The following is a 24289-nucleotide window of genomic DNA, read 5'->3' as shown; positions in this document are numbered from 1 at the left end:
TTCTTGTGTTCTAGTACATCACCGTGTCACTGATGAGAGACCTCCAGAACTTTGACCCATTGACCCTTGAGGACAAACAGCACATGAAACTGGATCAAATCAGACAAATTGTCTCAGGTACATCATTATGCTCTGCTCTACCGTATAGCGCGTTATTTTCGTGGGCAAGCTACCCCACGAAAACCGCTATACGGCTCTAGGACTTGAAAATGTGCCTAAATTATTTTTAAAGACATGATTGCAACACTGGTTAATTGTGCCATCCTTCCTTTCTTGATGCAGATATTGGATCAATTGAAGAGCAAGGTTCAAGGCCTGCCAAGTACATATACAGCTGGGTGGATGTGTGTCTGTCCCTGTTGGAACATGCTGCCAACAAGCACTCCATCACCCTCACTACTGGACCACCCTCCCCTCCGCCAGCTAGCACCACCATTGAGGGAACATAGCAAGACTGACGACTAAACACTTACAGTAGAGTAAAGCCACTTGCAGCAGCTATTATTATAATTAATGTCTCTTCTACTGTACTTATAATTATATCATTCCATAATTACTATTTTTACTTTCTTTATGCAATATCCATCACTTCGATTATTAAATATTAATTTTGCCATAATTATTGAAATAAATTATACTTAAAATTTGCATAAATAATTACGTCACAAATGATAAAGTAAACATTAAGTTGCTAGCAAAAGTATGTATAGTATGTTTATGTCACAGACAGTTACATTTATAGTTCCCTTGGTGATCATACTCTGTGTGAAGTGTGTGTGGGTGGGGAGGGACAATGAACAGACGGTGATAATCATTATTAGAAATAAATCACCTTTTGACAATCTGTATCACGTCCTCGTCGTGTAGTACATGTTCCTTGCCCACCTTCTGAGGGTTGTGCTTCACTGATGACCCCCACGCCAGTCCACTGCACAGGGGAGGGAGAGAGAACAGTACTTAGAATTTAGGAACAACAGCAATAAGTAACAGTGAAGACTGTTTGTAAGAATAAAGAGGTAGTCTCCAATACATGCCCTTATACAATTCTATACGAAAGCAATAATCATAGTACATGTGGCTATAGGCAAGTAGCAATAAAGTTGGAAAGCTGAAGGCTCTGTTACCAGACAATAGTAACAATACTTGTACTGGTAATAGTAGACCCACTGTTTGAACTCCTTCATGATGGTCTTGTGCAGCTGGTTGCAGAGATCCTCGACAGTGCTCTTGCCAGTTTGAAGCACCACTGGACGCTGGTAGTCGGGCAGCTGACCCTTGGGCTTGGTGTACCTGATACAGAAAGAGTGGGACAATGAGAACACTTACTACTACTACCGATACCAGGTATAAGTACGAAAGGCTCGAATTTCACTAGCTAACTTGAGTGCCCATATTATTATTACTTGAAACATTATTTACTAAAAATCAGCAGCAAGCTCAGGGAGCTAGTATACACATGTACATGTGCTGTAACTGACGTATAATAAGCAACACCCAAAATTAAAATTACATTCTTACAGAACCAGTATTACTAAAATTTAATGCTCTAGCCTGCCCTCAGTAGAGCTAATACAGACATTGTCCTTACACTCTGATGAGGTGGAGGTAGTCCCACATCATCTCCAGGAGGTCATCAAAGTTCCACTTGTGATGGGCGGAGATGGGCACGGCGTGAGGGATACGGTAGATGATGTCCAACTCCTCTATAGAGATCTGGTCAATCTTGTTCAGCACATAGATGGCAGGAATATATACCCTGTGAGAGGGGGGCATGTAATATTGCATATAATGGAAATGCATACAAAATGTAATCATACCACTCAAAACTCAAGCTCAGCATTTAAAAATAAAATAAAATAAAAGTCAATAATTATACGTTGCTTCTAAAAAGTGTTCTTACCTGTTACCCTCGACGACATCAATGATGTCATCCTGAGTGGCGTCACAGCGTAGGGTAATGTCAGCATTAGGGATACGATACTCTGACAGTATGCTACGCACAGCCTCCACTGTGAGGGTGGACTGCTGCACCGCCATTGTCAGGTTGATGCCACCTTTCTCTTTCTTTTTATACGATATGTTGGGGGGTTGTTTGTTGAGTCGAATACCGAATCCCTCCAGTTCTTTCTCGAGTAGTCTCTTGTGATGGAGCGGTTTGAGAACGTCGAGGACTATGTATATTAGACCACATGTGCGGGCGACGGCAATCACTTGTCGACCACGCCCTTTTCCGTCCTTTGCACCCTCGATGATACCTGGGAGATCCAGCAACTGGAGAGGGGAAACAGTGTATTTACTGCATAACAGGCCACTGAAGATACAGTTAAGGTATATACACTTGTATCTATGGTGCTGGCTACTTTTAAGAGCTACTGTAACTCAGGTGCATTAAGGACTGGGACCAACATAAAAAAGACATTTATAAGAGGCACTTCAACCTGCTGCTGTTTACTGTGTATATTAATTTGTGTAAAACTTTTATGATGAAATGAAACACTGGCCTCCATTCTCTAGGAAAATATTAAAATAAAGCCCCGCCCACTAATTGATCAGTGGGGGTGGTCCGTTTTGTCGAAGCACTATTTCACTTTTCTATTGAAAAATCGGCGTTTAAACACTAAGTCTACTAGCTATTGCTGCTGCTCATTATACTTAGTTCTATCTAAGCTAACAACTCACTCTAGCGCTTAGCCCTCCTGGTCTTTGCAAGGGAGAAATAACAGAAAGTTGTTTGATGTAGCAGTCTCATCTTGGATAGTAGGCTTCCCAGGGACACGGTCAACAATTTTTTGACAAAGTACAAGGATAAATCAGCTAAGGAAGGCTTATGGAAGTCATCTATTGCCTCGCAAGCTTTACTAGAGGGTGTTTTAAACGCCGACTAAATCACTTCTCTAAACTAGCTGAATTACTGCAAAATGAAAAGGGAGTGGTACGTTGAAGTAATGAACGCGTGGGCGGAACCATGGCGACCGTGTGGGCGGGGCTTATAATTTGCAAATTCAGCAATAATTGAAGGTCCCAGTCCTTAATGCACCTGAGAACCAATGGCTACTCTATTGGCCACTGTGATGGCTGACCTGTATCTTCGCCCCCTTGTATCTGATGACCCCAGGCACAGTGGTAAGGGTAGTGAACTCGTAGGCCGCCACCTCTGAGTACACTCCAGCCAGGTTGGTGAGGAGAGTGGACTTACCCACAGAGGGAAACCCTGCAATTAGGAGCAATCAATTTAAGGAAAACGAGGAAAGATTAGCAATCATTAAAATACTATTTTTCTAAGCAATGATTGTTTATATTTTACGCTTTCACGGAAAAAAGACAATAAAAGGCGCTGGCTAAACATGACATACTTTTTACTGTATCTAGTGCGATTGTTTCCTATGGGTTAGGAACACATGACCTCACCTACAAATCCGATCCTGGCGTCACCAGTCTTGGCGACATCGAACCCTTCCCCTGCTCCCCCGCCCCCTCCCTTGGGTGTGATCAACTCTCGCCTCAGCTTGGCCAGTCGAGCCTTGAGTGTACCCAGATGAGCCATTGTCGCTTTGTTACGCTGCGTCCGAGCCATCTACATAGTTGGGGGGGGGGGGGGGGTTTTATCAATTTAATGGTATACTGCTTCTTTCAGGCTTTGGAGGCTAGCTCCAGATCTACAATAAAGCTTTACCTCAGCCTCAATCTCGGCAATCCTCTCTACAGTGGTAGGCATCTTTGACAGTAGCTTCTAGGTTGACAGTTGAGGAAAGACAATCTCTAGCTCTATTCACCATGTGGTAGTCACTTTTCCAGACCGAATTTTTTTAATTGTAACACTGTAGATTTTAACTAGAGAAAAATCGGCCTGGAAACAAAGTATAGTGACCTTGATTACAAGCCGCGTTTATCTTGATTACTAGCCGCAGAGAAAGTCCATTGGAATCGAGGTTACCTTCTCTTTGCCTTGTCATCAATATTAATAAATTTACAAGCTAGCTAGCGATCTCTAGAGGCCTACCCCCACAGTAAAGATGAGCCGTATTGGTCAGATCACGGAGGACGAGATTCGTGAGCAATGGCCCCTCCACTGGCTGGTCTGGAATGACAGTCCCAAACCTCTGGATAGACTCCTCACTGAGAAGCAGGTCAGCACATAAATGCAATATATCTGTACCTAGCTAGCTAGCTGAGGAGGTTACGAGCTGTATAATAGTGTGGTCCGTCAACATTTGGTTGAATTAGGCGTACAGTACAGTACGTGTTGCCGTGTAGTGAGATCTCTTACCGTAATCGTTCTAATTATAGAACCAGTAACAAATAATTATTTTTCTATGTACATGATTTTATATGGTAGTATATGGGCGTTATAAAAGAGAACGTCCTAACCGAGGCTGGTTCTATAATTAGAACGCTTACGGTATTCATTTTGATACAAGTACGTGCATACGGCTACTCGTGTAATGACTGACCAGTTCAACACTGCCTGTGCAAACACTATATTGCTTACACACACAATCACATTACTCACCATCTTTATGTGACATAGTTGGTGGTACTGACGTTAACACATTAACACATTAAGCTAACCTAATAGCTGTGTACGTGAGCGATGTATTAAAGTACTACGTCTTCTCATTAACCCCCCCCACCACCCACACCCCTCACACACCCACACACCCACACCCCCCACCCACACCCCTCACACCCCTCACACACATACAGAATAATATAGAGGGGCTGGACCCTCGTGGTCGCACCCCCCTACACCTGGCCGTGGCCCTCGGTAGACTGGACTGTGTCGCCATGCTCCTGAAGCACGGAGCTGATACCCTGGCTACTAACAGACATCACTGGTCAGGTATGTATGATGCCTATGTAGCAGTACAGCAGTACATGGGGATTTAACCACATCAAAGGATTAAGCTTGTAGCAGTACATCTCCTATTATACATGTACATGGAGATTTTACCACATAAATAGCTTTACACTTCACATGTATAATAAAAATAAAAATTACCATAGAAAAATTTTGTTGAGCAGACTTCAAATGTAACCTTTTATGAAGTTGACTCAAAGCTAAAAAGAAGCCCCTTGCTCATTTTTCTCGTGTGCTCCCATTATCGTCTCTCCTGGATGCAGTATTGAACGAGGCGGTGTGTACAGGCAACCCTGAGCTGATAGGGCTGGTACTCCAGTGTAGGGATCAACAACAGAAGGAGGTCAACATCCGAAACATCCCCACCATGCTTGAGCGACTGCAGAGCACCTCCGACTATTACATAGAGATGAAGTGGGAGTTCAGCTCGTGGGGTGAGTGTGTGTGTGTGTAGAGTGGAGTGGGCGGGATTGTATTCAGTTTCTGTTTACTTAGAACTGTGTACTCTTTTGCAGCGATTATGACATGTTGTTTTTGACTAGAACTGAATTTCCTTTATAGAGGTACTCATCAAATTATAATTACAGTGAATTATGATAATAGTGGTTTACCTTTCAGTATGACTATTGTGTATAGTTGAATAGTGAAAGCATTGTGTTTCTGCAGTTCCGCTGGTCTCCAGGATGTGTCCCAGTGACACCTGCAAGATCTGGAAGAAGGGTAAATTATATTCTGTGCGTTTATATAAACTGTTATATTCACTGTTCAAGCACTTCCTTTTAACAATAGTGTGTGAAAACCTCAATCTGTTACACTTCCTTTGTCCCATAGGAACCACAGTACGTGTGGACACAAGCCTGCTGGGGTTCCAAAACATGCGCTGGCAGCGGGGGCAACAGACGCTGATATTCGAGGCAACCCGCCAAGGTCATCGTATCTGTGACATCAATCACGGGGAGAAGAGCTACTGGTCCAAGGAGTTCAAGATCACAGAGTGAGGGGGTTGTGTGTTGAGGGGGTTGTGTGTTGAGGGGGTTGTGTGTTGAGTGGGTCGTGTGTGAGGGGGTCATGTGTGGAGGGGGGTTGTGTGTGAGGGGGGGTCGTGTGCATGTGGATGTTAGTAGATTATTATGGGCATGTTGTAAAAGGAGGAATGCAGAATGGAATATGGAACGACAGATATAAAGAGCATGGATGCTATAATAGGGTATATAGAATGGAGGGAGATACAGTACAGAACTTAGTACAGTGTGAAATAGACCTTTCAAACGTTGTGTTGAAATCCAAAATTTTGTTGAGGCCATAATTTGTCATTTTTCGGCCTTGGACCATCGCCAAATTGATAAATTTGTTTAGTTTGATAACGCTATTTGAAAGGTCTTTTTCTAAGCTTTCAGAAAAGCACAACATTTTTGACGTTGGATCAACGGAATTCAAGCTAGGGCAGCTGAAAGAGTCTAATGATTAAACAGGGAGGGGGGGTTGTAGTTGAACATCTTTCAACTGCCATAACTTTAGTACCGTTGAAAATTTTTATAATTTTCTGAAAGCTTAGAAAAAGATCTTTCAAATGATGCGTTTCAATCCAAAATTTGGTCCGGGCCCTAATTTGTCATTTTTCGGCCTTGGACCATGGGCTATTGCCCATGGTCCAAGGCCGAAAAATGACAAATTATGGTATCGCCGAATTGGCTAATACTTTTATCTCTCAAATATGAACATTGATGATACCATTTGAATGGTCTCTTTCTAAGCATTCAGAAAATCATAAAATCGTTGAAATTTAATGCACGGAATTCAAGTTGTGGCAGCTGAAAGTGTCCACAAACCATGCATTGATTTAATATACGGAGGGCAGTTAAACAGCCGTAACTTTTATCATTGATCCAATCCGGTGTTTGTACAATGTAGCAATTGTCCAGCTCATGTGGTAAGCTGGCTTATAGATTAGAGTGATATGAGATCCCATGCACCCCTCACAGACAGAGGGTGGACCCGGCACAGATGATCATGTCCCACGAGCTGGGGGTGGTCCAGCGACTCTCCGCCCCCGTTGTGTGTACACACGTAGACACTGACGACATCGCATTCCAGCGGTGAGATATGTACAGTAACCATGGTATCTAACACATTGATCTAGCTAACCTTTCTCCTTTCTCCAATTTACTATTTGCTTCCCCAAACTTCTAAGTGAGCTAGCTAGCATTAGTACACAAGGCATTGAATTGGACATGCAGTTATTTTATAGCTAACCTTTCTCTTTTGGTTGCAGCCAGAAGAGTGGCATCTGGGGCTTCAGGTCAGAGAAGGTGGAGCAGATCAGTGGGTACTCAGCAAAGGTAGGTACACTAGATCCTTTCAACTAGGGGGACTTTAGAACTATCCATCATAGCTGTACTGCTCGCTCGTCTTGTCGTAGAAGCTTTTGATTATAATTATACTCACTAATAAACTGTACTCCTAAATTATAGTACACTGCTATTACTGTATAGCGGGTAATTTTCGTGGGGTAAAAAATTCGTTCAATTTGAGAAACGGTGGTTTTCTTGAGTAAAAATTTCGTTTAGTTTCGTTGCCTGCCTGCATTCCCACTTTCCAGTAAGCCACGCCTACGTTAAAATTTCGTGGAGGCCAGCTTGCCCACGAAAATAACGAATATTTTACCCCACGAAAATTACCCGCTATACGGTATGCTATATAAGTAGTACACGTATACAGTACCAACTCAACGTGTTCTCACAAGCCTGCATGTGCATATGGATAACGTAATACTCATACACATTGTTCCCAGGTAACAGTTTAGCCCCTCCCCCTTCCTCTGTAGGTGTTCACAGCGACTGGGCTCAATATCAAGACCAACACGAGGGTGGAGCATCTCCCAGAGTCAGAGAAGAAGAAGCAGAAGAGTGTTAGTCCATTGCAAGACTTTCTGGGGGCAGCACAGAATCATGCGTCTAACATGCCGGCAGTTGAGGCCACACCTACTGACCACACCCCTTCAACGGAGGAGGCCCGACAGAGTACTGGGCCGAAATTGACATTGGAGCAATACTTCACTGAGCCTAACAACAAGGAAGAGCCTGATTGTGAGTCAACGTTCGTATCTTGTGGTAACTTAACTAGAGAGCTTGAACCAAATAATTCTGCCAGGCCACTATGTATAATTATGCCTATACTTCTGGCAATCTTATATTCATGTACCACCCCATGCAGGTATTGGCAGAGCTCCTGAAGTGACCACTAAAACACAGAAACTGAAAGCAACTGTTTGTTTGGCTGAGAACTTTCCACTGGACCTCCAGGATCAAGTCATGCCCATCATAGACCTCATGGTACATAGCTAGGGCTGTACATGTATATCAGTGTAGGGTGTATGTATATCCATGGCCTTGGTGTTTATAGGCATATGATACAGACCTGAGAGGGTTGCACAGTATAGGGTGTTGTGTGTAATCATGTCCTTGACATACTATTATATATAAGCCTTCTTTTACCTCTTCAAAAAATGTTGATATCGTATCAATGGTATTGTACCTTTCCAGCTCAACTTATTGGCAGTGGGCTATGCACTGTTGTTAGGTTGCTAGAATGGGGTGTGTTTGTTGTGTAAGGGGAATGTTTAAACATACATTTGCACTGTTATTTATCAATGAAGTGGGTGGACTACGCACAGAATGATTTATTCATTCGCTTAATCGAGATTCTACTGTATTATCATTGATAATTTATTTGCTACAGTTATATCATTATCATTATACATGTATCTACAAGTCAAACTGTATGCATGGAAGTATAAAGATCACATCAAAGCTACAGGGTCACAACTATTGTATTCTACGTACCTTCTATAGGGAAACGCTGTTTTGGGGGTTCTTTAACTAACAGTTATAGCAGTTATATAGTTACTTCAGCTTTGCTTAAACAATAGTTCTTGCTTTTAATTGTTGATCACGAGACTGATCATCACCATGGCAAACAGTAGCATCATGGAGGCAGTTGGGATCTTAGCTGTGTTTTCGATGTCTCCAATGCTGTAGTCTGTGAGGGTGAACGTTCCGTCGAGATTGATAAACACTGTCAAACTTAGACGTTTCGTTACAGTCGTTCCACATCCTTCGACACTCACATCTACAATCAACTCCACCATAGTGCCAGCCACCACTTGGATACCTGCATCATCAAATGAGATCAAGTTTAGACCAGTAGCTGCTTCTTCATTGGGGCACTGGACTCGCTGATCGTCAACAAGACCTTGTATAGTGCAAATTCGACAGCGCTCATTGTAAAAACGTTGTTGAGTGGCTCTGTAACTTCCTCTGTTGCACATGTTTGTTGAGCTTCTGCTTCTGCTTCTGCGGTGGAATCTGGCGGTGGTAACGCTGGGTCTAGGGAAAGTAGTGGAATGCTCATGATATTGCGTTCAATTTGAAAGTCTCCTTCTCCTCTCCTAACTCTGAAGTACCTACTCTCTCCATGGCTTCCCCAGCTATTCTTGATCACCCAAAAATCGGCTCCAGTGTCGGTAGTTCCGTAATCTACAATTACAACTGCATGAGGTCCAAGCGATTCCCGAGATGATGTAGTTGACAAGACACCACACCCGTAATTAACTAAGTCTATATTCGCGTCCATCCCCAATTATCACTACATATCCATTAATAGTGTTGAAGAGCCTCACAGTCCACAGCAGCCATACCCATTCTTATTTGTTGCGCATCGAGCTGTGTATTGAGAAGAGAGCAGGTCCAACCGTCTTCCAGCTTGAATATTCCTTGTTCATTCTTATATAGTGTTTCAAGTTCAAAATAAGTTTTTACCAATTTTTTTTTACAGTTTTGTTGAAACCTGGTGATTTTTCTTGCCGTTGAATCCTTCATGTACAGTAGTATATTAATGATTTTCATAGATTCTTGGGAACTTATGTATATTCTTATTTAGTACTGAAATACATGCACTCTTGTGTATATATAGGATTTCACAATATTAATGACCTTCATAGATTCTTAGAACTATGTATACTGAAAGTCACCCCCCCCCCCCCTCCCCCCCCCCTGAAACAGGGGTAAACATGCATGCAATGAATAATTCATAAAGGTATTTACTTTTATAGATTCTTAGAACTATGTATAATTATATTCTATTATAATATATATTTTTAACTATTAATTATGTTCTCACTTTTCCCACACTCCAGGCTATGAACACTCCTCACTTTGCCAAGGTGAAGGACTTCATCAACCTCCAAATGCCCTCAGGCTTCCCTGTCAGATTCGGTAAGCAGCACGTCATTTACTGTACACGCTTGTATATAATTATCTCCACACTATTTTAGTCTTGTATCTCATTTCCTTCATACTTTTATTATAGAGATTCCTTTCTTCCATCTGATGTCTGCCAAGGTGACCTTTGGTAATGTCAATAGTCACAGTGAGCCTGTCCCTCACGTGTCACTACGCACTGAGGAGAGGAGGGAAGATCCCGTACCTGTGTACACGCCCACTGGTCCAGTATCCTTGGCAACTACGGAAGGTGGCCTAGTCAAGCAGCGACATGGACGTGCTGGTGGTGGTAGTAGTGTGGACCCTGAGGACACGACACCTGATCACTCTCCTGTAGACACGGGAAGGTGAGTGAGTACATGCACTGTATAACTATTACAAGAATCTACCCAGAAGTGGTGGCTTTTTCAATCTTGAAACACATAAAATTGCTTTTTTTGCACAGTAGTTTTTGGCATCAGTTGATTGCACTATATGTACTACTCTATTTACCTTGTTTGTTATGACTATAAACCATAATTTCCCTTAATCGTATTAACTTGTAACAGCCATGATGCTTCTCCAACAAATTTACAAATTGAACCACCTCCCCACACACACAGCTCCACCACACACACCACACACCCACACACACCCACACATACACACACAGCTCCACCACACACCACACACCCACACACACATAGCTCCACTGTACAGACCCAGGAGGTGTGCACCATCTCAGAGGAGTGTTTCAAAGTCCCGCCCACCTACCGACGACTCAACACGGGCTCCTACTCTATGGCTAACGAAGAGGAGGAGCTGCTGCAGCTGGCCATACGACAGAGCCTCCTGGAGCAGGGGGAAGGGGACCCGGAGGAACAGCTGAGCTTGAGGGAGGCACTGGGGGACCAGACACTCATGGGGTGAGTGGGTGTTTTTAGTGTGTTTGCAAGCTTTGAGCATATAAGTCTGCATGTAGTTATATAATTTCAAACTACAGAAATGCCTCAATTTAGTGTGTTTTGTGTTACTGCATGTATTATATAATTATACTGATCTTCACATAATCTCCATGGATTTTCCACTCTCTATCGTAGGTCTGGCCATGGGGGTGTGGTCAGTAGGCGTGGTCCAAATGCTGATGATGAAGAGTTGGAGTTTGCCCTAGCGTTGAGTCGGCATTTGGAAGAGGAGGAAGCCAGGAAACGACGACACGAAGAAGAGGATTCACAAGACGAGGAATTGCAGAGAATACTGAAGTTATCTCTGGAAGAGAAATAACTGAATTTTTAAACTTTAAATTAGCGAGGAATAGATGTTTCAAATTTGTTGTGTATAAATTATGATTCAGTGTGCTTATACATAATGATGTGTGGAAAATCAGTCTATTAGACACTGTACTAAAAAACCCATACCAATATGCACAACCACTTTAGGCCACACCCTTCTACTCTCCTTGTCTTGTTGATAGGTGATCATGAGAGAGCCCTAGTAACTTAGCAACCACCATTGGGAGCAGGTCAGTGGATACTCAAGCAAAAGGTACACTATATAGCTCTGCTACCTTTCAGTTTCACTGTATCACCATAGAAACTGTACGCACCTGTTTGCATCTAGTTTGCACATGCATTAACATATTCTTGCTCCTCCCCTTTCCCCTGTAGGTAATCACAGCGACTGGGCTCAATATCAAGACCAACACGAGGGTCGAGCATCTCCCAGAGTCGAAGAAGAAGAAACAAAAGAGTGTTAGTCCATTGCAAGACTTTCTGGGGGCCGCACAAACTCATCCGTCTAACTTGCCGGCAGTTGAGGCCACACCCACTGACCACACACCCTCAACGGAGGAGGCTCAACAGAGTACTGGGCCGAGACTGGGCCGAGACTGACATTGGAGCAATACTTCACTGAGCCTAACAACAAGGAAGAGCCAGATTGTAAGTGTGTATGTGAACATAATCTTGTGGTAACTTAACTGAAGAGCTTGATTCTGCCAGGCCACTTTATAATATTATGTGTGCCTGTATTTTTTGGCAAATAGGTGTATATTATATTTATGTGCCACCCCTCGCTGCAGGTATTGGTAGAGCTCCTGAAGTGACCACTAGAACACAGAAACTGAAAGCAACTGTTTGTTTGGCTGAGGACTTTCCACTGGACCTCCAGGATCAAGTCATGCCCATCATAGACCTCATGGTACATAGCTAGGGGTTGTATGTACAGTGTAGGGTGTATGTGTATATCCATGGCATTTATACACCCTATAATTATTAGCCTCGTTCCCAGGCCAATTTGTCAATAAAATAACGCTAGATCGACAACTAGGCCTGGTAAAGATTGTATATGGGCATGGTTTCAATTCGTTCAGATTCAACGAATTCTAATTATTTCTCCGTAAAAGCTGCCATAATCACAAAAACAGCTCCGTGTTACAAATTATATTTTGAATAAAGCTAAGCTATAGCTAGTATTAGATCTAGGTGGTAGCTATCAAGTTGTGTCAAATAAGACTCCCCTCTCAATGAGCGTCAGGTCCAAGCTGTCAACTCCAGTTGAAGGAAGGGACATTTTGTGTGGTTCCCTATACTGCGCTACCAGTTGCTGCACAGTGGCGTAGCCAGGATTTTGGGAAGGGCAGGGCTTAAATTGATAGCATAGTCATTGAATTTTCTCTAAAAAAAGGTCATGCCACTGCTGCAGACAATGAGTTTGGAGGCCGTTTAGCTTGAACTACCTGGACTTGTTGCATTTTGAGTGGGCAGATCAAAGGAAACACTGTGCCAATATCTGCCATATGGCACAGGTCAAGCCTTGAACTGTGCCACTATCTAGATACTGGCATAGTATGGCTGAAGTTACATAACACTGTCAACAGATTCAGTGGTAGGGAAAAAACGTTTTTCATGCGTCTGGGTGCATTCCACAGCCACCACAAGTAGTTAAAACTAGTTGTCCTATAAAAGGAGTGATGTGTACAGGGAAAGGAATGCACAAGGAATGCAACAAATCAGTTGTTACACAGCTCACTGTGCGCGCACATTGGATATATTGGCTCAGTAGTGCCTTTGCCCTCGAGGCCTGCGGCCCTCGGGCCTAAGTCACTACTGAGCCAATATATCCCATGTGGCACTCGTGCATGTGTCATAACTATAACATAGATAGCGTACTATTATGTCATTTCTCTAGCTGTGTTTTCATTATAAAAAGACTTGTTACGTTTTAATTACAGGGAGTCTATGTGAAGGCGGGCGGGGCGGCGTCAAAGTCCGTTCGAACTATCGCTATATTGACACGCCCATATGCAATCTTTACCAGGCGTATAAGGTTTCAACCTAGTGTTATTTTAGAGACAAATCAGCCTGGGAATGAGGCTAACCCTACATGTCATGCTTGTTACATTTGTTTATTTAGTCGAGTATCAACTGTCTAGAGCAATTCCCTAAGTTGTCTCCTGGAAGTCAGTCCCACTGCATTGTTTGGTGTAAAGTTGTTATATCTACAGTGGTAGCTAAAATGTGATACATGTATATGCAGTATATAGGTCTATATAACGCTATTCATGTTGTGTGCATGCGTGTGTGCGTGCGTGCATGCGTGTGTGCTTGTGTGTATATAGCTGTCAACACAGACCGTATAATCACAATGCCAAATGGCGTGACTTACCGGAACATATAGGAATGCAGTGCAGGCAACGAGACTAAACGAAATTTTTACTCACGAAAACCACTGTTTTCGAATTTTTATCCCACGAAAATTACCCTCTATACGGTATATGCAGTATAATTATACCATACAGGTTACATGACTGTGTATATGTATTAAATAGTTGTACTATGCACGGCTATCTTGGGATAGTATATTTGGGGGCCTGGGTAGTTGTATATATACATGTGTATTGCCAGGGCCTGGTATAAGGCGCAGCTCAGTGAGGGAGTACATATACACACATATACACCTGTATATTAGATAGCCACAATAAATGCACAAATAATTGCCAGGGGCCAGGGCGCAGCTGAGGGTACACCACAATACACCCTACTGCTGTAAGTTGATGTATACAACAAATGTACAAAACACACACTGAAAAAACAACTGGGTTAGTTTAACCTTAATGGGTAAATGTACCTTTCAACCAAAGGGTTAAAAAAACCAGCGAATAGTAAAGTAACATTTTGGAGTTTTTTCAACTGTAATAGATTAAAACTACTGTAGTTGTCAAAAGTACCTTACTCGTACAGTAAAAACTTCCAGCACCGTGTTAAAACAACCATTTGTGATTGGTAATAAAAATGTAAAGGGTTAAAACTTCCACAATGGTCAAATCACTTCTCCTCATGCAGTAAAAACTCTATAATTGTGTCAAAATAACCATTTGTGGTAGGTAATAAATATATAATTGGTTAAAACTACTGGTGTGGTCAATTCCTTTACTCATGCAGTAAATCCTCCAGCACTGTGTCAAAACAACCATAAATGTTCTGATAATTATGAAATTATGACATAAAAAAGTGTTTCAATGTGATATAGCGAAGTCCATCCGAGAGTATGTGACTGTGATACACATTTCTATCCAATAATTTGGTATAGATGGATTGCTGGGATGTTATTTTAATGACATAAGCATGATAATGATCATCGAAGTACAGCATATCACACAACCTGACAAGAAAAAAAAGCAGATCACCACCAACTACTATCAATTCGTCGATGTAAGCAAAACAGGGATCAAGGCCATCAGTTCCTACAATAATGTAAGCATTGTTGCTTTTGTATTGAACTCTATCTTGACGAACCCAATTAGGACGATGCAGCACTGTATCCATAGTAATATTAGGCACTTCCCTAATTATGTGATCTTGAATGTCTGATCTTTCATTTTTAAACAAAGTCGGCGATTTTGCAGGACCACATTCGAAAGAAGAACAAATAAGTCTAGATGTAGACATTTCGTAACACATTAATCTTTGGTGATGATTGGCTAATGATAGTGTAATGTTTTTGAAGCTAGATGTAATAGTCGCTTTTTTGAAAAAATATAGCTTTGCTTCATGGCGAATAGTCCAGCTTCTGACCATTGGACCAATTTGTAGGATTTGGGCAGGGTAATGCAGAAGGAAGTGCATTTTTGGAATGAAGCGTCCTGTGTACAAGGTGATGAATGCTGTATGGTGCTCTTCAATCAGAATCCTCAGACTGAATGCTGTGTTTTCTGATGCACACGGACAAAGCACGATGTCCACGATCTTTCGCAAAAGTAAAAAACACTTCCAATAACCATCCCCCTCAGGTATCTTATCACCAATAAGGAAAGGTAAGATATATAGCAACAATAACATTTGAGATGAAGAGCTACGCAGTGATCTGTCAGTTTGAAAGTGACTACTCGTAATAGGTATTGGTTTATCGCAATCAGAATAACCGTAGTTAAAATCAACTAGTCTTTTGTTGTACTGGTCAAGAGTTAATAACTTTTCAGATATACAGTGTTTCAGCAAAAGCTTGATTTCCATTGGTGCAATACCTTCAAGAATGTCATGCATGATGTCATGCGGCAATCCACCACCGAACATAGAGAAATGAGTGACATTTAGTAATGCTGATCTGCGGTTTATACCATATGTTTTTGAATAATGACTCCTTGTTGGCCCTACTAATTGCTTGCACTGCTCTTCGTGAAGTGCAAGACTTCGATCTACCAAGCCAACACATGTAACATACTGTGACATCTCATCATTTTTTAGCAAACAAGTTCGACAGAAACGAAACGAGAAGGAAAAAGAAAGCTTGAATCCACCTAGTTCATTACTTGCAAGATTGTCAGCCAAAAACGTAAGCAAAGCACCCTTAAATACACGCTCAGTCCCATTTACAAGTACACTAATGCCAGTAGTTGCTAACACATTCAAATCACGAATAAATGGTTCCATGATAACATCTAGCCCATGCTCTTCTAAAACAGGCTTTGAACAAACAATCACCAAATTCATAGCTCTCAGTGACGACCGAAATTTAGGATGAATGTTTCCCAATGAAAAGAAAAAAATACCCACTTTATGCTTCTTGATATGCGATCCCAAGGGATTACAAATTTCCAATTCGTCAAAATATGCAATAATTTGTAAGGCATATGGATCACTTGAGAATAAAGGATGACTCTTGAACAAATTTCCATCACAAAAATCTTCAAATATACCATCATTACGAACTCGTAACGGAAAATCATCTATTTGCTCTATAACGGTAGGGTCTTCTAGAAGGCTCTTGAGAGTTGGTAAAAGGGGAACGTAATGATATGAACTATACCTAGAGACAAAGCGAGACTTTTCCCCTGTGAATTGTCTGACATACTTTGGCGTCCCAACTTGCACTTCCACTGGTTCCTGCATGTAGTTTGAGTGATGCACTTATATAGTATTAGCAGTCAATTACTGATTGCACATAATGAGTGCAGATATACATACATAATTATTACAAGGGTATTATGTATAATTAACACTTACAATAAAGTTAAGCTGTTCTTTGAAATACTTGTCCTGCTTATATTTTGTTTCAAGTCCAGTGAAGGGATGACCTATACCATTAAGAGGAGTGTCGAAATCAAAGTCATTAGGGTCTAATCCCTTATCTGCCAGTTGAGAACGAATGCCAGCAAGTATCATTGATACGGTTTCATCATATTGGGTTATGCTGCTGTCAATCATATCATTGACTGCTACTTGAGACACATTTCGTGTTTCCTTTAGCTTGAGAATTAGTAGGGCACTAGAACGGCATCGAATTTTTGTGTCTGTTCCAGTAAGCCGATTAATGTCACTAGAAACAAACTCTGCAGACGAACAATCATACTGTTAGGTGTAATAGCTTCGCAGCCACAACATATCTACACTGTACACACCTGGAAGAGGAGTCATTCCACTGTGATCATCACCACTGATCTCAGGCTCTGTTTGTGGAAGGAGTTGGGGGGTCTTACGTCTGATACAAAACTCTGGATGACGCCTGTAAACATGGGAGTATAGGGCAGAAAAACTTTTTGAAGTTACGGTGCAGCCATTGATTCCACAGGTAACGAGAAACCTAGGATCATTAGAATGAACCAATCGTAGATGGCTTAGTAGCAGAGCAATAGTTGGTGGTTCGAATGAACACAAAGGACAGTGTTTTTGCCTCAAACTTGACATTGAAAAATCATGTGCTAATTTAGGAGGGTTAATTAAACCTCCTCTGGGTTAGGTAACCTATGGTTAAGGGTTAGGGTAACCTAGGGTAGGGTTAGTATAACCTAGGGTTAGGGTTAAATTCATATCATGTGATTCTGGTTCAGGTGATCCAGAGTGCATGTGAGCTCTTCACAAACATGTGCTAAAGTCCAACTTCTGTTTAAAGTTAGTACTTTTTGCTTCTTCTCTCAAACCCTAACCCTATATAGATCTATCTAGCTATATATTTATACTGTTAAAAGGAAAGCAAGTACTAGGACATCCTTTTGATGAGAACATGAGTTCAATGTCCGTGGAAGCGATGAAGGTGGATGAAGTTTCCCAGATGCTGAAAGACAAGGGTGTTCCTGACAAGTTTTGTGAAGTGTTTGAAGGTAATATATTTTTTGCTACAGCTAGCATAATTGCAAGAATTGTTTGCATGTGTTCGCCTGTATTTTGTAAGCCATCATTATTTTACTCTTTTCGACAGAAAACTTTGTTGATGGAGAAGCGTTTAAATGCATAAAAGAATCTGACATCAAGGAGATGGTGCCTCCAATTGGAATTGTGAAAAAGATTCTAAGGATTCAAAACGATTGTTTCACCTTACCTGCTCTACCCTCACCTTCTTCTCTCAATCCTCTCAATCCTGAACGTGGTGATGATGATATCTCGATCGGCTCAAGTTCCTCTATCTGGTCAAGTTCTGAGTCGCCCCCGTCGGAAGCTAGCACCATGCCTAGAGCACGCGACAGAGAAATATTGACTATACCAACTTCTTGGCGTCCTGAAATCCAGGATTGCATAACGGATGAAATGCTAGATATTTCTGCGAGAAACGAGATAGTACGCACCCTTGTCAACATTCTCTTCACCTGTTACTCTTCCCCAACTCGGGCGCAGTGTTCTTCCTTAGCTCGAAGACTTATTTTACAATACGGCTTCATGAAGGATGACCAGGGGAGTGGATATGTAAGTTAATACTTGGTTTTCAATTTCAGGTGGTATATAATTATTTTTCTTTAGCAAACCTGGGAGGACAAAATGGTTGAGCGTGTAAGAAATGTGATCAAATGTGCTCGAAAAAAGAGAGACAGAGAAGATTCTTCTTGTCCTAAACAGAAGAAACAAAAACTGCCTTTAAAACGAGGCCAGCTTCTCCGGAGGTACCCAATTGGAGTGACTAGACCAATAGAAGACATTGGAAGCTTTGGTGAACATATGAAAGCGTTGTCAATAGAAATGGAAAAGGCTAATCCCAGAGACACTATCATTCTTCCCTTGATGAAGTCTACCTACTCAAAAAGAAGAACATTTATCGAGGCTGAAGCAGTGTCTGTGCAAGAGGTACTGAAAGAATGCCATGCAGCACTAAAACGGCCAGCTGCTGTAAGTGTTAAAATTAACAAGTAAAATTAGTAAGTTTTTTTCTTACCTTATTATAGCTGGAACAGGAAATGGGGCTAGTGACGGGGTGTCATGATGTCAAGCAAACCTTCATTAATAACTGGAAGTTATTTGTTCCAGCAATCATGAGGTATGCTAGGAAGAATAAGGGGAAAAAAGGACTCTCAACTATATTTGAAACCCTTGATGACACTGGTAAAGGATTACAGTAACGAGAGTATAGGTACTTAACGCATTCTTTTTACAGTTGAAAGGCATGCAGATCTTGGCCCATTGAGCTTTTTAGGAGTTTTAGTGGCTAAAATGCTAGATGATGCCCTTATCTATCTTTATCAAGAATTTTCAATGGTAAGATTTTTTTCTCATTTTGTATGCACTTTAACCTTGCATGCGTGTATGTGTGGTGTGTATTCCCTACTGACCTATTGTTTTGTTTTTCCCATGTAGGATACATCTCTTACAGATGCCATTCAAAGAGAGCCCGTTAGAAACTCCCCAAGAATTATTGCTCTTTGTGGCGCAGAAATAACACAATACTTTGTCGTTGTTGAGAGAATTGTTTTGTGTGAAGCTCCATCGATCCCAAGTGCTCTGTTCTATACGTTTTCAGCCTACTATGTGTTTAACTTGGAGTACCCGAAAAAAGCTGCTGGAATATTTTATTTCCTACAAGACTATATTCTTGCATATCCTGATTCACTTAAACGGCCTGCTACATACCTGTCTGTGGTCTCAGATATCAAAAGCCAAGTTAAACGATAACAATCAACCATTTCACTATGTAAGTACGTTATAACTATTCACTATAGACCAGCTAGCTATAATAATTATTAGCTATGTGTATAAGTACGTTATCAGTTTATTGTTTTTGTGCAAATATAGTTAGTATACCCATTCATGTGTACTGTTATAATTATGGCCGGGTGATGACTGCTATGACTAGCTACTACTCAAAATAACGGTTGTGCTATAGAGCCTATGGCACATAATATTATTATGGGAGGTTGCTAGTTACTTCAACTTATTATATAGCTGGGTATTGTTACCTATTTGAAGTTGCTACAACCATTACCAATATGCTCAAAGGAACCTGTGTGGCTGGTTGCTACAGCCTATAGCTGGGTATTTTTACCTATGGGAGGTTTCTTTATACAACCAATACCAAATATACCCTATGTGTCTGATTATTACAACCTATGTATAACTGAGTATTTTTACCCATGGGAGTTGATACAAACCATTACCAATATGCTTAAAATACGTTATGTGGCTGGTTGCTACAACCTATATTATAGCTGGGTATTTTTACCTATGAGAGGTTGATACAACCCATTACGAATATGCTCAAAATAACCTATGTGGCTGGTTGCTACAACCAATATATATCTGGGTATTTATACCTTTTGTGAATGTGTTGGAATAACCCATCAAGCTGTAGGTACATCCGACCTATGTTTTTAAATGTTGTTGTAACCCAGCGAGTGGGTCATCTGAATTGCACATGTTTTAACCCATTTTTCTGGGTTATTATGAACCATTTGTTTTTTCAGTGCACACCCTTCACCCAAACACTATAGTAATAATACTGAGGACTGAATTTAAAGGGAATTCAGCACTATCTGCAAGGTATAGTGTGAATAGATCCCTCCTGACTCTGCTAAGCCATTAGGTATATACATATAGGATTTGTACAAAGTATATTTGGTGCATGGTTTTCTCATTATGGTGTATGAGCATTATTATGATTATTATAGCGTTGGTGTGTTTTTTGCATGGATTAACGTTTTTATCATACCACAGTATATAGCTAGTATTTAGGGCCTTCTTTTAAAATTCATTTTAATGTCGATGGTATATATATTGGATCTTTCCAGCTCAACTTATTGGCAGTAGGTTATGCAGTTCGTTAGAATGGGGTGTGGTTTGTTGTTAAGGACTCTTTGTACTGTTATAATCATTATGACTTTTGCTACACAACATTCAATTGGAATCTATAAAGATCACATCAGAAATTAACATAATTATAGTTATCTATATATCCTACCTATAGGGAAGCGGTTATTTTAGGGGTTCTACTATGCAGCTAGCTATATACATCAGTTTGCTTTAATTGTTGATCATGAGGTTGATCATCACCATGGCAAACAGTAGCAGTGTGGAGGCAGTTAGGATCTTAGCCGTGTTTCCGATGCTGCTGTCTCCAATGTTGTAGTCAGTGAGGGTGAAAATTCCATCAAGATCGATAAATACCGTCAATTCTAGAGTTTTTGTTACAGTCGCTCCACATCCTTCGAGACTCACATCTACGATCAACTCCACCATTGTACCAGCCACCACTTGGATACCTGCACTGTCAAAAGAGAGCAAGCTTAGACCAGTAGCTGCTACTCCATTGGGACACTGCACTCTTCGATCGTCAACAAGACCTTCTAGTGCGAATTCGACAGCACTCATTGTTGAGTTATCATTGAATGGATTGCTAACAGCCATCAATGCGCATGTTTCTTCTAGCTCTGCAGTGGAGTCTTCTGACGGTGGTAATGCTGGATCTGGAGAAAGTAATGGAATAAATATATTGTAGCTTCCAATTTGGAGGTCTCCTCGTCCCCTCCTAACTCTGAAGTACCCACTCTCTCCATAGTCGCTTCCCCAGCTATTCTTGAGCACCCAAAAATTGGTTCCAGTATCAGCAGTTCCGTAGTCCACAATTATAACGGCATGAAGTCCATCGTCAAAATATGGGGATGTTGAATATATACCACACTTGTATTTTTGCCTCAAGTTGTAGCTTGTCCTCAACCCTAGTATCACGACATGTCCATTGTTCAGAGCATTAATTATGGTATCATCATTGTACAGTGGTGGGCATCCAGTGTAAAAGCTGTTAATTGTTATTGAGCCTAGATTGTAGGCTGATCCATCTGCACAAGCTTCAAAGCATGTTTTAGGATTTCTTTCTTTCCAGGCCTTCAATGCTACTTCATCATCTAATATATATTTTGGTACATTAGCTCTGGAGCTTGTTTGATCATATGGCCTACAAATGTCCGTAACAGCTCCAATGTCACGGTATTGTAGAAGAGCTCTTCCAGGGTTATCTCCACAGCAACCATACCCAAGGTGACGTGTTGCACATCGAGTCGTGTATTGAGCGGAAAGCAGGTCCAATCGTCTACCAGCTGCTAGGTTCCTTGTATCAGTCACTGCATGAGCTGCTGCAAATGCCCAACAGCTGCCACAGTCTCCCTGATTTGCCACTGGAGCCAGAAGGCCAGAATTACGTCTTCCAAGCTGGTCAAACCGAGTCACATCACCAAGATCATCACAAGATTCATCAACGGTTCTCCACTCTCGCCCAGCTTGTCTCTTGTGTCTTGTCTCATGGTCTTGGATCATCTGGTCCCAGCGACTGGAGCGTCCAGTGATGAGCTTGGTTGCTGCTGTAGCAACAACCAAAGCAGTTAGAGCCAGGACAACAATGTTCACCACCTTGTTCATTCTTGCGTTGAGCTGGAGTGTTCAAAATTCTGAATGAATTCTACCAATGGAACTACTGTTTATAATAATATGCAACTTTGATCATGAATTTGGTTAATAACCTGGGTTGTATATTTAGTAGCCACACCCCTTTATGCAATAAATATTCTCATGAGGATTCTTGGAGCTTATTTGATACTGACAGTCACACCCCTTCATGCACATGAATTTCAGTTGTCCTTGTATTTAATAATGACCGTCTAGAGTCTTAGAACTATTACATGTATGTATAACATAGTCTTGATACACCCCCTTCCTGTATAACATTCCCACGAATTAATAACATTTACCGATTCTTAATGTGTACCTCTCTCCCACACTCCATGCAGGCTATGAACACTCCCCACTTTGCCAAGGTGAAAGACTTCATTAACCTCCAAATGCCCTCAGGCTTCCCTGTCAGATTTGGTAAACAGCACATTATTTACTGTACACGTTTGTATATAATTATCTCAACACTTTTAAATTAGTTTTGTATCTCATTTCCTTCATACTTTAATTATAGAGATTCCTTTCTTCCATCTGATGTCTGCCAAGGTGACCTTTGGTAATGTCAATAGTCACAGTGAGCCTGTCCCTCACGTGTCACTACGCACTGAGGAGAGGAGGGAAGATCCCGTACCTGTGTACACACCCACTGGTCCCGTATCCTTGGCAACCACGGAAGGTGGCCTGGTCAAGCAGCGACATGGACGTGCTGCTGGTGGTAGTAGTGTAGACCCTGAGGACACAACACCAGCTGACTCAGCTGTAGACACGGGAAGGTGAGTACATGCACTGTATAAATGTTACAGGGATCTACCCAGAATTTCAAAGTGGTGGCTATTTCAATCTTGAAACACAAAATGCAATACATGTTTACTTAACCACAACCGTCTAATTGCATGTACATGTAGAAAACTAGGTGGTTAAGTGGAGTACCAGGCAACCACCATGCATCCACCAGTGTGTGGGTAGATCTCTGTTGTACGCTGTAGCTACCATTCTGTACAATCTAACAGGCATCAGTTGATTGCACTATGTACTCACTCTATTTATACCTTGTTTGTTGTGACTGTAATTAAGCTAAACCATTAATTTATTTTCTAATCTAATGTATTAACTTGTAACAGTCCTTGATGCTTCTTCAACAAATTTCACAAAATTGAACCACCCCCCCCACACAAACAGCTCCACCACACACACCTACACACACACACAGCTCCACTACCCCCACCCACACACACCACCACACACACACCCCCACACACACACACACGCACAGCTCCACTGTACAGACCCAGGAGGTGTGCACCATCTCTGAGGAGTGTTTCCAAGTCCCGCCCACCTACCGACGACTCAACACAGGCTCCTACTCCATGGCTAACGAAGAGGAGGAGCTGTTGCAGCTGGCCATACGACAGAGCCTCCTGGAGCAGGGGGGAGGGGACCCGGAGGAACAGCTGAGCTTGAGGGAGGCACTAGGGGACCAGACACTTATGGGGTGAGTGGGTGTGGTTACGGTCATTTTGTAGGTGTATGTATTTAGTGTGTTTGCAAGCTTAGAGCATAAGTCTGCATGATAATTACATGTATATCAAAGTGATAATAAATAATTATATCAGAATATTGCCTTGAGGCATTTGTTACTGCACTGATGTTCACATAAAATCTTCATGTGTTTTCCACTCTCTATCGTAGGTCTGGTTCTGGGGATGTGGTCAGTAGGCGGGGTCCAAATGCTGACGATGAAGAGTTGGAGTTTGCCCTAGCGCTGAGTCGGCATTTGGAAGAGGAGGAAATCAGGAAACGACGACACGAAGAAGAGGATTCACAGGACGAGGAATTGCAGAGAATACTCAAATTATCTCTGGAGGAGAAATAACTGAATTTTTAAACTTTAAATTAGCGAGGAATATACTAGTTTTGTCGTGTTATTTGATTATACATAATTATGTGTGGAATCATGCAGTGTATTAATTACCAATTGTTTGTTGTAATTAGTCGTGTACACACTGTACTAAAAAAAAACCCTAACAGAATAA

General features: G+C 41.6%; 6 protein-coding genes and 1 pseudogene across 7 annotated transcripts in view; 4 read left to right on the top strand and 3 right to left on the bottom strand.

Moving 5' to 3' along the window:
* Positions 1-619, top strand: part of LOC135339356 (EF-hand calcium-binding domain-containing protein 5-like) — a 7534-nt gene extending 6915 nt beyond the window's left edge. The window contains exons 16-17 of the mRNA XM_064535428.1: positions 15-117; positions 283-619. Coding sequence (XP_064391498.1) covers positions 15-117; positions 283-449 — 270 coding nt within the window. The 3' untranslated portion in view covers positions 450-619. The remainder of the gene's footprint in view (positions 1-14; positions 118-282) is intronic.
* On the bottom strand, positions 590-3836 carry LOC135339368 (developmentally-regulated GTP-binding protein 1-like). The gene is made up of 8 exons (XM_064535441.1): positions 3674-3836; positions 3409-3574; positions 3081-3211; positions 1901-2271; positions 1589-1756; positions 1168-1290; positions 833-928; positions 590-761 (listed from the first exon to the last, which is right to left on the bottom strand). Exons 1-8 carry the CDS (start codon positions 3713-3715, stop codon positions 755-757), a joined length of 1104 nt encoding a protein of 367 aa, XP_064391511.1. The 5' UTR covers positions 3716-3836; the 3' UTR covers positions 590-754.
* A 65-nt stretch (positions 3837-3901) lies between these two features.
* Positions 3902-24289, top strand: part of LOC135339358 (ankyrin repeat domain-containing protein 13D-like) — a 36781-nt gene continuing 16393 nt past the window's right edge. The window contains exons 1-13 of the mRNA XM_064535430.1: positions 3902-4127; positions 4705-4840; positions 5122-5292; positions 5525-5578; positions 5690-5852; positions 6841-6954; positions 7131-7197; positions 7683-7944; positions 8072-8190; positions 10053-10131; positions 10226-10484; positions 10824-11042; positions 11217-11446. Coding sequence (XP_064391500.1) covers positions 4014-4127; positions 4705-4840; positions 5122-5292; positions 5525-5578; positions 5690-5852; positions 6841-6954; positions 7131-7197; positions 7683-7944; positions 8072-8190; positions 10053-10131; positions 10226-10484; positions 10824-11042; positions 11217-11400 — 1941 coding nt within the window. The 5' untranslated portion in view covers positions 3902-4013 and the 3' untranslated portion in view covers positions 11401-11446. The remainder of the gene's footprint in view (positions 4128-4704; positions 4841-5121; positions 5293-5524; positions 5579-5689; positions 5853-6840; positions 6955-7130; positions 7198-7682; positions 7945-8071; positions 8191-10052; positions 10132-10225; positions 10485-10823; positions 11043-11216; positions 11447-24289) is intronic.
* On the top strand, positions 11539-24253 carry LOC135339339 (ankyrin repeat domain-containing protein 13B-like; annotated as a pseudogene).
* Positions 14437-17350, bottom strand: LOC135339357 (uncharacterized). The gene is made up of 3 exons (XM_064535429.1): positions 17015-17350; positions 16620-16945; positions 14437-16499 (listed from the first exon to the last, which is right to left on the bottom strand). The coding sequence occupies exons 1-3, from the start codon at positions 17298-17300 to the stop codon at positions 14613-14615; spliced, it is 2499 nt and encodes an 832-aa protein (XP_064391499.1). The 5' UTR covers positions 17301-17350; the 3' UTR covers positions 14437-14612.
* Positions 17577-19655, top strand: LOC135339361 (uncharacterized). 2 transcript variants are annotated; one of them, XM_064535433.1, is made up of 6 exons: positions 17577-17713; positions 17812-18293; positions 18348-18710; positions 18767-18923; positions 18976-19076; positions 19176-19655. In XM_064535433.1, the coding sequence occupies exons 1-6, from the start codon at positions 17617-17619 to the stop codon at positions 19488-19490; spliced, it is 1515 nt and encodes a 504-aa protein (XP_064391503.1). In that variant the 5' UTR covers positions 17577-17616; the 3' UTR covers positions 19491-19655. The 2 variants fall into 2 exon arrangements, with proteins under 2 accessions (XP_064391503.1, XP_064391504.1); XM_064535434.1 differs by lacking the exon at positions 18976-19076 and having other exon boundaries at positions 18767-18858; positions 19176-19272.
* Positions 20691-22297, bottom strand: LOC135339365 (uncharacterized). The gene has a single exon (XM_064535437.1). It carries the CDS (start codon positions 22224-22226, stop codon positions 20835-20837), a length of 1392 nt encoding a protein of 463 aa, XP_064391507.1. The 5' UTR covers positions 22227-22297; the 3' UTR covers positions 20691-20834.

The sequence above is a fragment of the Halichondria panicea genome, chromosome 8 (assembly GCF_963675165.1).
Source record: "Halichondria panicea chromosome 8, odHalPani1.1, whole genome shotgun sequence".
Lineage (NCBI taxonomy): Eukaryota > Metazoa > Porifera > Demospongiae > Suberitida > Halichondriidae > Halichondria > Halichondria panicea.
Note: the sequence above shows the minus strand (reverse complement) of the source record. Positions and strands in the feature narration are given on the sequence as shown.